Here is a 16,405-nt window from a genome sequence, read left to right on the forward strand (position 1 = left end):
CAAGGCCGTCAGTAGTTCTAATGGAATATTGTCTACTCCCGGGGCCTTGTTTCGACTCAGGTCTTTCAGTGCTCTGTCGAACTCTTCACGCGGTATCATATCTCCCATTTCATCTTCATCCACATCTTCCATTTCCATAATATTGTCCTCAAATACATCGCCCTTGTATAGACCCTCTATATACTCCTTCAACCTTTCTGCTTTAGATTCTTTGCTTGGAACTGGATTTCCAGCTGAGCTCTTGATCTTCACACAAGTGGTTCTCTTTTCTCAAAAGGTCTCCTTAATGTTCCTGTAGGCAGTATCTATCTTACCCCTAGTGAGATAAGCCTCTACATCCTTACATTTGTCCTCTAGCCATCCCTGACTAGCCATTTTGCACTTCTTGTCGATCTCATTTTTGAGACATTTGTATTCCTTTTTGCCTGCTTCATTTACTGCATTTTTGTATTATCTCCTTTCATCAATAAATTCAATATTTCTCCTGTTACTGAAGAATTTCTACTAGCCCTCATCTTTTTACTTAATAGATCCTGTACTGCCCTCACTGTTTCATTGCTCAAAGCTACCCATTCTTCTTCTATTGTATTTCTTTCCCCCCTCCTTGTCAACTGTTCCCTTACGCTGTCCCTGAAACTCTACAATCTCTGGTTTAGTCAGTTTATCCAGGTCCCATCTCCTTAAATTCCCACCTTTTTGCAGTTTCTTCAATTTTAATCTACAGTTCATAACCAATAGATTGTGGTCAGAGTCCACATCTGTCCCTGGAAATGTCTTACATTTTAAAACCTGGTTCCTAAATCTCTGTCTTACCATTAGATAATCTATCTGAAACCTGTCAATATCTCCAGGCTGCTTCTTTGTATACAACCTTCTTTTATGATTCTTGAACCAAGTGTCAACTATGATCAAGTTGTGCTCTGTGCAAAACTCTATTAGGCGGCTTCCTCTTTCATTCCTTAGCCCCAATCCATATTCACCTTTCATTTCTTAGCCTCAGTTTATATGCACCTACTATGTTTCCTTCTCTCCCTTTTCCTAATGCCGAATTCCAGTCACCCATGACTATTACATTTTTGCCTTCCTTCACTATCTGAATAATTTCTTTTATTTCATCATACATTTCTTCAATTTGTTCGTCATCTGCAGAGCTAGTTGGCATATAAACTTGTACTGCTGTAGTAGGCGTGGGCTTCGTGACTATCTTGGCCACAATAATGCGTTCACTATGTTGTTTGTAGTAGCATACCTGCACTCCTATTTTTTTTATTCATTATTAAACAGACTCCAGCATTACCTCTGTTTGATTTTGTATTTATAACCCTGTATTAACCTGACCGGAAGCCTTGTTCCTCCTGCCACCGAACTTTACAAATTCTCACTATATCTAACTTTAACCTATCCATTTCCCTTTTTAAATTTTCTAACCTACCTGCCCGATTAAGGGATCTGACATTCCATGCTCCGATCCGTAGAATGCCAGTTTTCTTTCTCCTGATAACGACTTCCTCCTGAGTAGTCCTCGCCCCGAGATCTGAATGGGGGACTATTTTACCTCCGGAACATTTTACCCAAGAGGTCGCCATCATCATTTAACCATAGAGTAAAGCTGCATGCCCTCGGGAAAAATTACAGCTGTAGTTTCCCCTTGCTTTCAGCCGTTCACAGTACCAGCACAGCAAGGCCGTTTTGGTTAGTGTTACAAGGCCAGATCAGTCAATCATCCTGACTGTTGCCCCTGCAACTACTGAAAAGGCTGTTTCCCCTCTTCAGGAACAACATGTTTGTCTGGCCTCTCAACAGATACCCCTCCGCTGTGGTTGCACCTATGTTACGACTATCTGAATTGCTGAGGCACGCAATCCTCCCCACCAGCGGCAAGATCCATGGTTCTTTGGTGGGGGGGTTAATAAAATAAGAGGGCGTAATCTGCTAGGGCCATGGCATGTTTGCGGAGAGAATGTAAATAAAACTTAATGGGGTCGTTGTGGGGATGTCGTGAGGGTGACATGGTATTAGAATGTGGAAAGTGTAACATGAGGCTAAAGTGAAAATAAAAATATATGGGGAGAGATAAAGGTGAATTAGAAAGCAACTGGAGTTCTGGTGTGAAAAAAAGTCGAAAAAGTGTTTAAGCTGAGCTATGTTGATCCTTTGGTGAACTTTGGTTGGTAAACAACGATGTGTACAAAGGTTAGGTAGTTGTGTTGTCTCCAAAACACGTTAAAGGGTGGAGAAATTCGAGAAAATTCCGAAAAAACTGCGGACTGGTTATGTGGTGGCAGACTACGAAAATGAGGCTAGCAATAATAAGTTAAAACCTGTGGAAAGCTGCTAAAAAATGATCAGTTATGTGGGAAAAACGCGAATCGAAATAAAACGAAAGTTGTTAGGACTAGCCGTAATGGTTGTTTAATAGGTGAAGGGAACTGAAGCTGTGAAATAGTATTCAAGAGGTTACACGATAAATGTTTGTAAACTGCGAGCGGTGGATTTTATAGCAGCAGTAGTGTTGAAAGCGGTAAAATTTTTTTGGTTATGGTTTGGAAGTAAGTTACGTATTATTGAGTATATATAGGCAGGATAAAATTGTGTGGTATATTATGGTAAAAAGGGAAGGTGAATACAACGTGATACTACTTGCACAAACAAAAAGAGAAAGTAAGATAACAGAAAAGATTTTCAGATGCAACAGTGACAATAACAAACGTAATTGTTGGGTTCAAATTAATGACACGAATACAGTAGCAAGAAACATTCCACGTGGGAAATGAGAAAGTGCTGGTAGAGAGACACAATAAAAAACACACAAACACACACACAAATTTGAAGCTTTCGCAACCAACAGTTGCTTCATCAGGAAAGAGGGAAGGAGAAGGAAAGACGAAAGGATGTGGGTTTTAAGGGAGAGGGTAAGGAGTCATTCCAGTCCCAGAAGCGGAAAGACTTACATTGGGGGGGAAAAAAGGACAGGTATCCTCTCTCTCTCTCTCTCTCTCTCTCTCTCTCTCTCTCTCTCTCTCTCTCTCTCTCTCTCTCTCACACACACACACACACACACACACACACATATCTATCCGCACATACACTGTCACAAGCAGACATTTTCATATATATATAATTTTGCAGCTAGAGTACCTAAAACTGAGAATTTTTTTGCATGTGCAACATTGCAAAAATGGCAACATCAACTTACAAATGTCAGGTATTAGCTGAGTAATAATTCTCTTGCCACAAACCTTCAAATTTATTGCAGTGGCCAGTCTGTACAAAGTATTGAAGTACTGCCCCATCTGAAATAGGCAGTGATCTAGAAAAGTTGTAAAATTACAGAAATATTACATTTGTAGTTAAGCATTACACTGCTAACCAGTCATTACATCTTTCTCATCTTGGACCAACAAGTGCAAAATACGAAATGTTTTAAGTGCAAATAAATGCACTTTACATCAGCGGAACTAGTATTGCTGCCACTGCTGCAACCACATTCGTTTCTAGCCCACTAGTGAACACATCAGCCGTAATTCAAAATAAACAGTGTTATGTGTATCCTAAGCCAGCTGCTGTAGTTAAGGTAAAAGCATTAGACAAATGTTAAGTGTATCCACAGTCCCTTTATGTTGCCTCATACAAATAAGTTTAATTGAAGGGACCAAACATTGCATTCAGTCATTCTTGTGACGATATCTAGAGTGGAGATAATACAATAACTGAACAGTGATTTGTTTACTGCATAAATGTGAATAGTTTCAGAATGTGTGTCTGAGTGAACTAAATTTAATCATTCATAGAAGACTACATTACAATTGGCATCAAATTTTGTCATCTCACACTTGGGTGGTTATAGCGCAAATGACCAGTTGATGCATGCCTTTCTCCCCGATTCTAATATTAAGATTCTAGTGAAAGAAATTCAAGGGCTTAGCTTCTTTACTTTATCTTCTACTTCATGGTCCTGTCTTTCACAACTGTTTCGAGGATATGTTTAACTGGCAGTCATGTTTGATAAGGCTTTACATGTGCACCAACAGAAGTAAAGTCATTATGAGGATTAATTTTTCTAATTGAACCCGCCATAAAAAAAGGTGAAATGACAGCTTAGTGGGGTCATTTATTATCAGCAGTTGATCTACTCCCATCATCAGCTGCTTGTGTCCAATAACATGACAAAAGACATGGATTTCAAGTGATTACCCAATTGTTTGTATCTATATAGCTACCAGAGGAGTAGCTGATGGGTCATTCCACATCAAATCATCCAGAAATTTCAGGAAATGACACCCATCACCACACAAATCCTTGAAATTTTGAGTTGTGGAAGTTTACCTAGATGTATTCACATTTTCTAAATTTAAATGTTGCAGGTCAATTACTTTACAACTTCTGATAAAAAGAAGTTGTACTGACTCAGGAATTCTAGTTCCTACAGTTTTTGCAGTGGAAGTTCGAACGTTTTAGTTAAAGAGGGTGGTTTATATTTTTATAGTCATGCTTCATGTAGTGAGTATCCAGCATCTACATCTCAAAAAATTGTAAATAATTTCTTGTAAATAAAATCCATGCATGGACATTATAATTCTCTTAAGGTATTGCCCCCTCATAAACACCTTTGAAAAATTTACACAATTATTATAAGTATTCCATTGTATATTGCACAAAAAGAATCACTTCGTAGAAATAATGGGAAGTGTGAAAAACAAAGTTATTGTAGAAGAAATATTGAAGTTACTAATTCATGACTACCATGTCACCACTGAATTGCTGAAGTTGGCTACACTGGATTTCCCTAGGAACAAGTCAGATATGAGATCACTGTTTTATTGCCACTATATGCATTGCATCATCCAGTTCCTTTGTTTTGAGTCATGTGTTCACCGAGCATGCAGTTCTGAGTTCTTGTACTGAGATGTACCCAGAGTAAATTACTGGTTAAAAATTCAAATTTTGCAGTTTCGACTATTCATTCCTAAAGAAGTAAGTCCCCTAATGTTACAATAGTAATGTAATATACTTTTGTAATGAAACAATGGGATATAACAATTTTTCATACTTTAATTACTTTTTAGGTTACAGCAGTCGTCTTCAGAATTATTTATGACAAATATTGGTTTTATGACTGAAGCAGTATCGAAAGTACAAGCAGGCAGTGTTTTCTTGGACAGTATCTGCAAGATATATGTGATAATGCCCTGACTTGGGCGAACAAATTGACCAGTGAAGAACAAGAACTTATATTATGACGAAGCACAATCATTCATACTGTGATTTAAGTGTTCGTGTGTGTGTGTGTGTGTGTGTGTGTGTGTGTGTGTGTGTGTGTGTGTGTGTGTGTGTGTGTGTGTGTTACACACACAAAAAAAAGTACCTGCGCTGATTCTCTCTACGTAACTTGCTGTGAACCCTTCAAGCGCCATAAACGATCGTTCATCTGAATTGCATGAGATTAGTTTAGTAAAGGCAAAGACGTTCAAAATTAAAGGCTTCAGCATTACTCCTGGGGAGAAAATATGTCCAACCTGTATCTAACTAATTAATGAAAAATAAGAAAGTGATGACTCATCACCAGGCTATATAAATGACAGTAATGTGAAGGTTCAGACTCCTGAAAAATCTGTGCTAAATACTAGCTTAACTAGCTTAGGAGTATCTCCTGCAAAGCTCCATTTAGTTACTCGGCATAGTCGGTATGCAGCACCGAACAAAAATTGGTATGACAATCGAGAGCTCTTTTAATGGAGGGTACTTTGTCGATGCCTCAGCAGAAAAGAGGAAAGACATTGCCACATCATACAGTGCAAAAAGTAGGGAGTTTTTATTTGTTTGATGAAAACAAAAGAATAATGACGGGGGAAAAAAGGCAAAGTGAGCACCAGCAAAAACACCTATGAACAAAAGCTCTTGTTTTAAGTAATTTAACTGAACTGTATTCTGTCTCTAAAAAAAGTATTCCTGAACACAGAGTAGGATTCTCAAAATTTGCTTCTCTTTGACCAAAACAGTGTATACTTGCAAGATCATCAGGAACACATACCGTATGTGTGTGCATTTACCACCAAAGCATTAAATTGCTTCTAAATTCCATTTCTATATAAGAAGCATAGCAAGATCTAATTAAAATAAGAACATGTGATATAAATAACTGAGCCTGTATGCTTAGTCTGTGTGATAAATGCCCCACCAGTTCATTGCTTCTATCCCACTTAGAAAATGCAATAGAAGATTATGATCCTGATGAGATGGTTCAGTACAGTCAATGGGTATCATCTGAGAGAATTACTTAAAGTGTTCAAATCACTTCTCTATCAGAATTTTGTGACACACTAATTAAGAAAATTGAAAAACTAACTCCACAGACTTTTATTTCTTAATTACGGTTTGATAATCTGAAAATGAAGAAGGAAACACTTGATGAAGGATCAGTGTTAATTTTAATGGATTTCAGTGAAAATCTCAATTTTGTTGTTCAAGATGAAGTATAAGGATACCACTGGAACAATGGCAGCTGCACTCTTCACACTGTCCATATGTATTACAAAAAGGACAAGCAGTTGAATGCAAAAAGTATTGGTATTGATTCTGATAATGTAGAACATGATGTTGCCTTGGTGTACCAGACTCCGAAGACTGTATTAAATTTTTTAAAGCAAAATTCATCTTGCATATGTTGAATATTTCTTAAGCTTCCACAAAATATCCACGGACAACAGCCCTATACACAACTTGTGCCCAAAAGAAAGTGAATCATGGTGTGGCTACCAAAGGTCAATTGCTGCACAACATAAAAATTGTAAGAATTTCAGAAATATCTGCTACCATGAACAAGACTTCAACATAAATTGCAGCTGGTCCTTTTTTGCTACCAGCCACGGCAAATCTCCCTGTGATGGTATTGGTGGCACTGTTAAGTTTGCAAAGAGTTTATAAAGATCAAATACTTACAGCTTCGCAGGTATTTGAATTCTGCCGTGAGAACCTGCAAGGCATTTCAGTTCTTTGTTTTAAAAGACAGACATTATCTTTCTCAGCACTTCACTGCAAAAACAATTCCTGGAACACGCTCTACGCATCACATTGTACCAGTATTACCAACCGAGATTAGAGCAAAAAGGCTGAGCTGTGGTAAGGATATTAGTATTGTGGATGATTTCTCAGATGCACTTCCACCACTAATGCCAGAATGCACTGTGCAGCCCAACTGCTATGTTGCATGTGCATATGTCTCTTCTTGGTATTTAGGAATTGTTGAGAAGGTGAACTGTGAAGGAGGAGATGTTACAGTAAGGTTCATGCATCCTCATGGGCCATCCCCATCCTTCTATTAGCCTGATAATGAAGTTTGTGATGTTTCGTTCTCTCATATTCTGTGTGAAATTGATATCACCACAGCAGCAGGCCATACTTATTCTCTGAGCAAAGAGTCCTCAAAGTTGGTGGAAGAAAAGTGATTCTCATACGAAAAAAATGTTATCTAAGCATCAAAGTGTCTCATCACATGTGTAGTTCCGAATCAACTTGCAGATTGCAGCACTATCATTTTGTGCAGTGTAAACAATATTGGCTTTTGACAAAATATATGTTTAATTGAACAAAAATTGCAATATATAATTTTCCCAGTGCCCTTCATTTCTTAAAACTGATTTTTTGTATGATGTAACTTTGTTATTTGTAGACCACTTTCTAATGTTTTCATTGTTTTCCAGAGGGCAGACCTGCCAAAAATATTTTTTTTCTAATTTAACAATAAAATTAATTTACAAAAATTTAATTGGACAATTCTGACATGCTTTTATAAACTACATGTCCAAAAGGCTATTCAGGAAAAAACTGTCAGTCTACCATTTTTTGTTTAAAAACTGCAGCAAATTTTCAAATTTTTGCAGTTTGCTTTGAAGTAATGCATTGAATCAATCTTTCAGCAAATGCTAAAACAGAATGTATATAAAGCATTGAAAATTGGCAAAAGTTCATGATATTAGATACAAAAGCAGTACACAAAATCTCAGTTGACAACTAGATAATGGTTGTCATGGCCTGGATGACTTGACATGGAATGACCCTGACAGCAGAGAGCGAAAACAGTAGCTCAGCAGTCTGATTTGCGCACTGTGCAGCTAGCTTATTATGTTCAGACACCAATATATGACATAGATACTGCAAAATGTGTAAGCCACAATGCTACTACTTAATAATTTTTTCCTCCAGGCTCGAGAATGAACTTTCCCCATGGAGTCGTGTGCTGTTACGCCATCAAGTAGTAGTATGTGGCTCTGTGAAGGTTCAAATCAATTGAGAACTTGGAAGTACTTTAGTTATCAAAGAGTTCCTGAGGTGTGCTTGACAAAATAACTTAAAATACAGTGATAAGTCCATACAATCAACAAAGTTTTATGGAGATTCGGTGGAAAGTACATAACATAGAATGAAACAATTGGCTAGTGGTACTGATATACGAGATCTGTTCAAAAAATTCCAGAACACTCATAATTACATGTCAGTCATGTGTTTGAGCAAAATGTGATCGGCATCCCTGTGCAGGCCTGTGTTTAATGTTTAACTGCTGGAGTTTCATTTTTGTATGTCTATTAGTTATTATTCAGTGCTATTTTGAGTAGATTGTTGCATTGCACACTTAGCAAGTTTTGAGACGGCAGAGTTAGAGGACCAATGCGCCTGTGTTAAATTTCGTGGGAAACCCAAGACACCTTTACAGAGGCATACCAAATGATGCAGGAAGCCTACGGTGATGAGTGCTTAAGCTGTACTCTTTTACAAATGGCTCACACAGTTTAAAAATGGCTGGACGGAAGTAAAAGGTGATGCTCATTCAGGACGCCCTTTGACATCTATCGACAACACTCACATCAGAAACATCAATGAAGTTGTGCATGCCAATTGAAGACTGATTGACTGAGAGGTTGACAGTTGTATCATGTCATGAAAAACTGACACAGCATCTTGGAATGCATTGTGTTACCACCAAGTCTGTCCTATGGCTCCTGAGTCGAGACCAGAGAGACCTTCGCCTCGCAATCTGTGAAGAGCTTTTTTGCACAAATGAGAACAAGATGTTAGTGCAGAGGGGGAGGGGGGGTAGAATGTTAAATGGGCCGACCTGGAGTAGGAGAGGCACCACAGAATTTTTAATTTCCACTGCCTATACTTTTACAAATAAATTCGTAAAACTGTCAGCATGACCAGGAAGGATTCAGGATTCACACTCATAGCAATGGAAGTTCAAAAATGTAACAAAATAAATTTGTTTTACATGTGTAATTTTGTCTTTTTTTCACTTACTATTGGCTGCATTTGTTGCTATAGGTACACTTTTCTTCATAAGTTAGAGAGATTCTTAGATGAATTTTGCACAGCATACAAAACATACTTACAAGTGTATGAAACTCTAGAATTTATTTAATTTATGAGGAAATGAATGAGCTGTTACATTTTAAACTCCATGTTTCGAAAAAAAATCTAAATTTTATATTTAATTATCTCAATTTTTACCACAGTTTTTAATAGATTTGGAAAATTCTAGAGTTTAGCATTGAGGAGTTGGTGCTTAATAAGCATACCAAGTTTGAAAGTAATAGGATATTCATTTTTGATGTTATGTGTACCTAAGGACAGAAATTTGTGTTTTGCAGAAAGTGGCCGAAGTATCTGCTTGTATATGGCATTCTTTTAGAACTGTCCAGCATCATAAGCAGGTTCTTTTTCATTTTCTAAATCGGCTTTCTTCCTTTTCATGTTTGTATGATGCAGCCTTCTTGATTTTTATTATCTCAAAAAATGATATATCTGCTTCACTACCTGCTCTCTGCCTATTGCATACAAAGCTTTGATGCAGTTCACTACGGGCTTAATTCTCATTTTCTCTAAAACATATTTCCTGCTTTGCACACCATCATTAAAACATGAAACTGCATCATAAACCCTAGTAGCTAGTCCATTTCTTCCCACAAAAAATGATTTTTGGTGATCTTTCCCTTATACATTGGTTAAAATATTCCTTTGGGTTTTCGGTACTGCCATGAAGAAATTTCTTCTGCAAGTTGTCATTCGTGAGGTCCCTGAATATAGGTTTGATGGATTCCATTGCAGTCGATGGTAGAGAATTCCTGTGACGATATTCTTCGCCACCAGCAATTGACCTTTGGTAGCCACACCATGATTCACTTTCTTTTGGGCACAAGTTGTGTATAGGGCTGTTGTCCGTGGATATTTTGTGGAAGCTTAAGGCCCGAACTTTTTCAAGTCCACTGGCTTCCTTCTTATTGCCAGACCAAATGAAAATCATTTAGAAAGTCATAACACCATACTGCAGGCCTTTAAAAAGAGACACTAAACAAAATCAGCGATCAAAACAATGCATGTCGATAGCAGCAGAGAAAGTACCGATATCAATAGTACTTTGTTTTACGTTTGACAATCTCTGTTGCAAATATAAACATTCGAATTCTAGGGAGCGAAATACTTATGTATGACAAAATAACGCTGTGCAGAGGCATGTGGCGCTGCATCTTGGGACACTTAAGACCAAATAACATGCCTTATAATCTCAAATATGTATGTTTTATACATAAAACTATTCAGGAAGATGTGCGCTACATAATAGGCATATTTTGGAAAAATGAAATTTTCTTTACGTCCTATCCCCCTTTAGAGAATCATAAATGGTAATGAGATGCGAGTCAACGGTTATAATGTTGAGACCAAGGTTCAGTCTTCACAATGGGTCATGAAAGTTTCTCCAAGACAAAAAAAAGATCATCGGGTCGGGTCATATGTCAAAGTCACACTAATGGTTTTCTTTGAGTTTGAAGGATTACTTCATCATGAATCCATGCCACAGGGACAAATTGTTAATTGATGGTACTATTGGGACGTGTTCTAATGCCTCTGAGAACATGTGTGAATGAAATGGCCGTAAATGTGGCGAGGCAATTCATGGCTCTTGTATCACGAGAATGCATCCGCACATTCATCTCTGTTGGTGCGTGACGATTGCATAAAACACGAAATCACTGTGCTGCCTCATCGTCTGTACTCTCCAGACGTGGCCCTTGGGGACTTCTTTTGTTTCCAAAGTTGAAATTCCTGTTGAAAGGATGAAGATTTGCAATGCTAGGTGAGATAAAAAAAAATTCACAGATGTGATCCTGCAAGAGGCACCCCAAGACTGCCTCTGCAAGTGGAAATGGCATTGGGAGTGATGTATTAATTGTGGAGGAGAGTATTTCTAAGGAGACCATGCACAATAAGTAAAAGGTAAGCGTAGAAAAATTTTGTGGACAAAGCTATGGAATTTTTTTTGGACAGATTCCATAATTACACAATAACGTAATCCAGAGCTGGTAGATTACTTCAGTGCATTAATATTTAGCAGTAGTATTGACTCTATATTCTGCATGGGGGTAGAAACTATTTGAATTTGATAAAGATTTAATTTTCCCCCAAAATCATTGGATTTTTTTAAGTGCTCTGATCTGAAACTACATTCCATTAATCATAATCATCAAAAAATAGATCGTAAAATTCTAGGTGTTTACGTCTGATGAAGTAATATTCATAGTGAATACAGTATTTTTAACTACTGTGATCAGTTCTAGTGATTGATAACTGGATTTCAATTGAGAGCCCGCTTCTCTTGGTCGTGCGGTAGCGTTCTCACTTCCTGCGCCCTGGTTCCCGGGTTCGATTCCCGGTGGGGTCAGGGATTTTCTCTGCCTCGTGATGGCTGGGTGTTGTGTAGGTTAGTTAGGTTTAAGTAGTTCTAAGTTCTAGGGGACTGATGACCATAGACGTTAAGTCCCATAGTGCTCAGAGCCATTTTTTGAATTGAGAGGGAGAGTTAGGTTAAAATTGAAAGTTACTGTTTATTATTAATCATGTACAGGGGCTGGTGACTTCTTTAACATACCTTGGAATGATAGAGACAGTGTGAAATAACATTGTGATGCTTGTTAGCATATTTTGAAGGTTTCCGTTCTTTCAGATTTTATCATCAAGCCATATTACCTGCAGAGTATCTGGATATCCACCTGTTGATGGGTTATCAGAGTGCACTGTTCCTTTATTGAACTGAAATAATTGTCACTTAGTTGATAATTTTTTTTCCAATCGTAAATGTTGATGCAGAATGAAAGCAAGCTACTAGTCATTGTATCTGCTATTCTGTGAAATCCATTTTAATCTTTTTTCAGTGAGGAAGTCTCCAGTAACCACTGCGTAGTGCCTGTAGATAGAAAATTAAACGAAATCCATTGGGAATTGTAATGTGCTTCCCTCCCCCATTCTTTGTTTGAATGGAATAGTAATAACCTCAGAGCTCCTCACATTAGAATTACTGTATCTTCCTTAATATGATATTAAGTTATGTGAGATGAAATGCAAATTCAGTGTACCCAACAGTTTTGCCTCAATCCTAAAAGTAATGAGTACTGTTGTTTTTCAGACTGGTCCTATTGTGAAGCTGTGCATGGGAATTGAACCTGCATTTTATGTGGACTCGGGCCCACCAACTTTTGCATTCAATCCTTGTGGGCATATGGCCACTGAGAAAACAGTCAAGTATGTATTTAAGTCTTACATTAGATTCCATTGAATTATATTGCTTCACATTATAGCAACAGTATTAATGAGTTGTAACCTCGTGTGCACATATGCTCTTAACATCTATGAAGTTCTGAATGTAAATTTCCAAAGAACAGAAGATACTTCTAAAGCTCTTTTGCTATCAGTTTTGGTGTATTTATTCTCCTTAAACCTATACATACATTTGATAACCAAATATTACAAATCTGGTTATGCACCTTTACCAGTGACATAAAAATATTACATGTGGTCACTCAACCACTTTCTTTTCGTGGATATGTTGTCTGTATGTCTTAATTGATAGGTACTAACTTCCTATTACATGTGAAAAGGAAAATGCACTTGACAGAACCATAGGATTAAAGTGAGATAGAATGGATGGCCAGTACTTATCTTTAGGAGATGAAATTCCAGTACTGCCTATAAATAAATGTAAAACAGAAAAAGATGTTACCTAGCTTTCAGAACTGTTAGTGCTTTCTTTAGAAAGGAAAGCAGAAGGGAATGTAGGGAAGGAGCGAAGGTCAGTCAGCTTACATGTTACGGCAGTTTGACATTCCTGAATTGGAGCAGGTGAAACTCGCCCACCACCAAGGCTTAGACTACCTTCATCTCAAACTGAATTGACGAACATCTTTCTCAGAATGTTTCCTACCTCTTCCCAGTATTATTCTGATGCCCACTTAACCACTGCATATTTGGGTCTTTCTTTATGCCATGGGAAGATCGGTGCACCATAAATAACAGTAAATATATAAAAAAATCTACTCACCAAGCGGCATCAGGAGAAAATGCATATAATAAAATGGCTTGGAATAATAAAAATATTCAAAACATTTCATCAATTTAATGGTTGGTATGTTTTACAGCTTACCATTTGTGGAAATTTCACTTTTATGGTGTGAAGAAACAGGTTGCTACTGTCTTCACTAGATGTGATTCTTGAAGTCTACAAGGCATACTGAATATTCTATGAGGTTTCGGTGCTGGAGCCAGATCATGTTGACTTCTTACCACAATACTTCAGCTGGCAGACATTCAGTCATCTTCACGTGTCCGTTGCTCATGATGGATACTTGAAAATGGCTGAATAGTTGCCAGCAGGAATATTGTGGCAAGTCAACATGATATGGCTGCAGTCCCAAAACCTTGTAGAGTATAACAAGATCCATATTACTGACACTGAAACACACAAGTGTGTTTATATTGCTCATTTTCACTCTATTATATTCTGTGCTATCATATCTGTAGCAACCCTGTGATTTTATAGAGCATTGTTAGCCCAGAAGAGAGTAGTCTAAATGATCTGTAGTGGTAGTTTGCAGACAGTGTGTCGACCATTGTCAAAGCATCTAAGAATTCTAACACTACCAAATCATTACATATACTCCTCCTAATGAATTTAGTAATTCAAAAGGAACTTCATCTGTCACTCAGTAAATTACCAGTTTCTTAAACAGTGGATAGAAAAATGTGAACTATTCTGTATGTCCCATTGTTACTAATTTCCAGTACAATTGGAAAAAAAGTCTGATTTTTATTTGCTCCCATTTGATAACCCATAGATGTTCAAATAGACTCTACACACATACACACATACACATACACATACACATACATTTATTGATAGCTGATTGTGGTAATGATTTAAACTGAAAATTAGTTTGTATTTCTTTCTGTAGGTACTGGGCATCAGTTCTCATACCACATGGGACAAACAGTTTTGAAGCTGTATGTCCTTTCTGTGCAACACTTCTGGCTGGACAACCAGGATATGTACGCCTTATTTTTCAGGACAATGTTGATTGAAAAGTGCAGCTTAGAAATATTTCAGCTGCCAAAATGAACAAAGTGGCCTTCTGGATCCAAGAGGCTTGTCTGTATTGTTAAAAAAAAAGTGTATGTGAAGACACTGTGGTTTTCAAAGAATTTTTATTTATATTTTATTTGTTTTAGCCCCAAATGAGTGATTTTTAAACTCTTGAGTTTTCTGCTGGAAAGTGACTGGATTAAAAACTGTCAAACCATTGTAACTGAAAAACAGTTGTCAGGTGTCTCGTGCATAGTCAAATTGACAGTAATTATTATTAGGTGAAAATAAAGATTATTTATAATTACTGCATTACTTGTAAGTTATCAACTGCTCACTGCATTAACTTGCAAACTGTGCATATATTACTCCATTAATACTCAATCTGGAGTGGCCTTGGCTCTGATGGGACTGAAAGTAATATGTACAGTATCAGTATACGGTGAGCAGTTAAAAACTAAATCAGTGAGTCTCAAAATAGTGTGTGAAACTGAAATGCTCCCCAAGAGATAATTGGATTGTGTATAGATATTTTGTGTTACAACACAAACTATGCAGTGTGTCTCCAAATATCCTGAAATGTGCTGTTAAGTTTGATAACTGCTGTTTGAAATGAATGGTGGTGTTCCAGCTAATATATTCAATCATGTCACTGAAATTGTACACACATTTGAGTTGCTGTTCAGACCAACATGGCCTGTTTGGTGAAACTAGTTTGTCTTAATCTCATTTTTTTAAATTGTATGTGTGTGAACAATTATATCTTGTAAATTTTTATTGTATCTGTGTTACATTATTGTGTTAAGCATTATTTTAAAATGCTGCTTTGAAAGAATTGATCTATTGATATTCAGTTATAATTACCAGCTTTGCTTCGTTCATGAATCAAAATGATGTAGACTGTTATCACTTGTGTGATATTTTGTACAAAAAACAAAAAAAAGAAAAAACAAAAAAAAGAAAAAGGAATGTCTCAGGCAGGCTGAACATATACAAATAATTAATGGCTGTAATTATATAAGTGTGTGTGGATCTATGAATATTTTCAGTTGAAGTATGGTAAGTTTGAACAAGCAATATGTAAACTATTTATTGATTTCCACAGTGTGTCAGTCACTTTCAAATCAGTTTAACTTGTCACAAGTTCTCTACAGTCCTTACTTAATATTTTTTTATAAGTGCCTCCCCCCACTCCATAATCAATATTCACTTAGTCTTAGTTGACCCTGCAGTTTCACAAGCAAATTGTTACAGTATTTTTTTTGTATACAACTGGTGCATGAACAGTGTAAGAGTTCAAGGCAAGAAGTTGGACACTCATTTATTTTAAAGAGTTGGAGAACATTCAGTGTGGTAAAAGCAATTCTTTATTTAGTGTAATAGAAGCAGTATGAGAGAGTATTGTCTGGGTCCATTATAATATTCCTCCTTGTAGAGATTTGGTATTATTGGATGAATTATACTGTAAAATTGTTTGGTTGTTTAAATTCTGTCAGTAATATAGATAGGTACAACTTTCCAGAACTAACAGTATTTTTTCTAATAATACCAAAATAAGACATCACAATCAATTTAGGGACACTATTTAAAATATAATACATACAATAACACAAGTTTTAAATAAACATCTGTGTAAAATATAAAACTATCTTTTTTAAATTTTGGGAGGAAGCTGGAAAATAACTGGTAACAAATTACATTCCTGCAATTTGATTGTTTAGGTGAGTGTTAATGGAACTGAATTTTTTAAGTTTGCAGAAAAAATACTGGGTAGACAGATTACAGAATTCAGCTGTTGTGTTTTGATTCTCAATAAAATTGTACAGGTCACCCAATTCACATTTAAACAAGTCGATAAAGTCTTAATGACTCGTGCTGGAAAGATGTCAATTAAATTTTCAGAACAATCATTGCCATTTCTAAGTTAGTTCAATAAACTTATATCATCTGCTGGAAAGGTGGATGAATCTAAATGATTTGCTGCTTTTGGAGTATCATTGG

General features: G+C 36.8%; 1 protein-coding gene across 5 annotated transcripts in view; it reads left to right on the forward strand.

Moving 5' to 3' along the window:
* The window catches only part of LOC126365831 (protein pellino), a 399,652-nt gene extending 384,466 nt beyond the window's left edge, over positions 1-15,186 (forward strand). For all 5 annotated transcript variants that reach the window (XM_050008461.1, XM_050008458.1, XM_050008459.1 and 2 more), the window contains exons 9-10: positions 12,455-12,570; positions 14,277-15,186. In XM_050008461.1, coding sequence (XP_049864418.1) covers positions 12,455-12,570; positions 14,277-14,403 — 243 coding nt within the window. In that variant the 3' untranslated portion in view covers positions 14,404-15,186. The remainder of the gene's footprint in view (positions 1-12,454; positions 12,571-14,276) is intronic.
* The last annotated feature ends 1,219 nt before the right edge of the window (positions 15,187-16,405 follow it).

Source organism: Schistocerca gregaria, chromosome 4 (genome assembly GCF_023897955.1).
Source record: "Schistocerca gregaria isolate iqSchGreg1 chromosome 4, iqSchGreg1.2, whole genome shotgun sequence".
Lineage (NCBI taxonomy): Eukaryota > Metazoa > Arthropoda > Insecta > Orthoptera > Acrididae > Schistocerca > Schistocerca gregaria.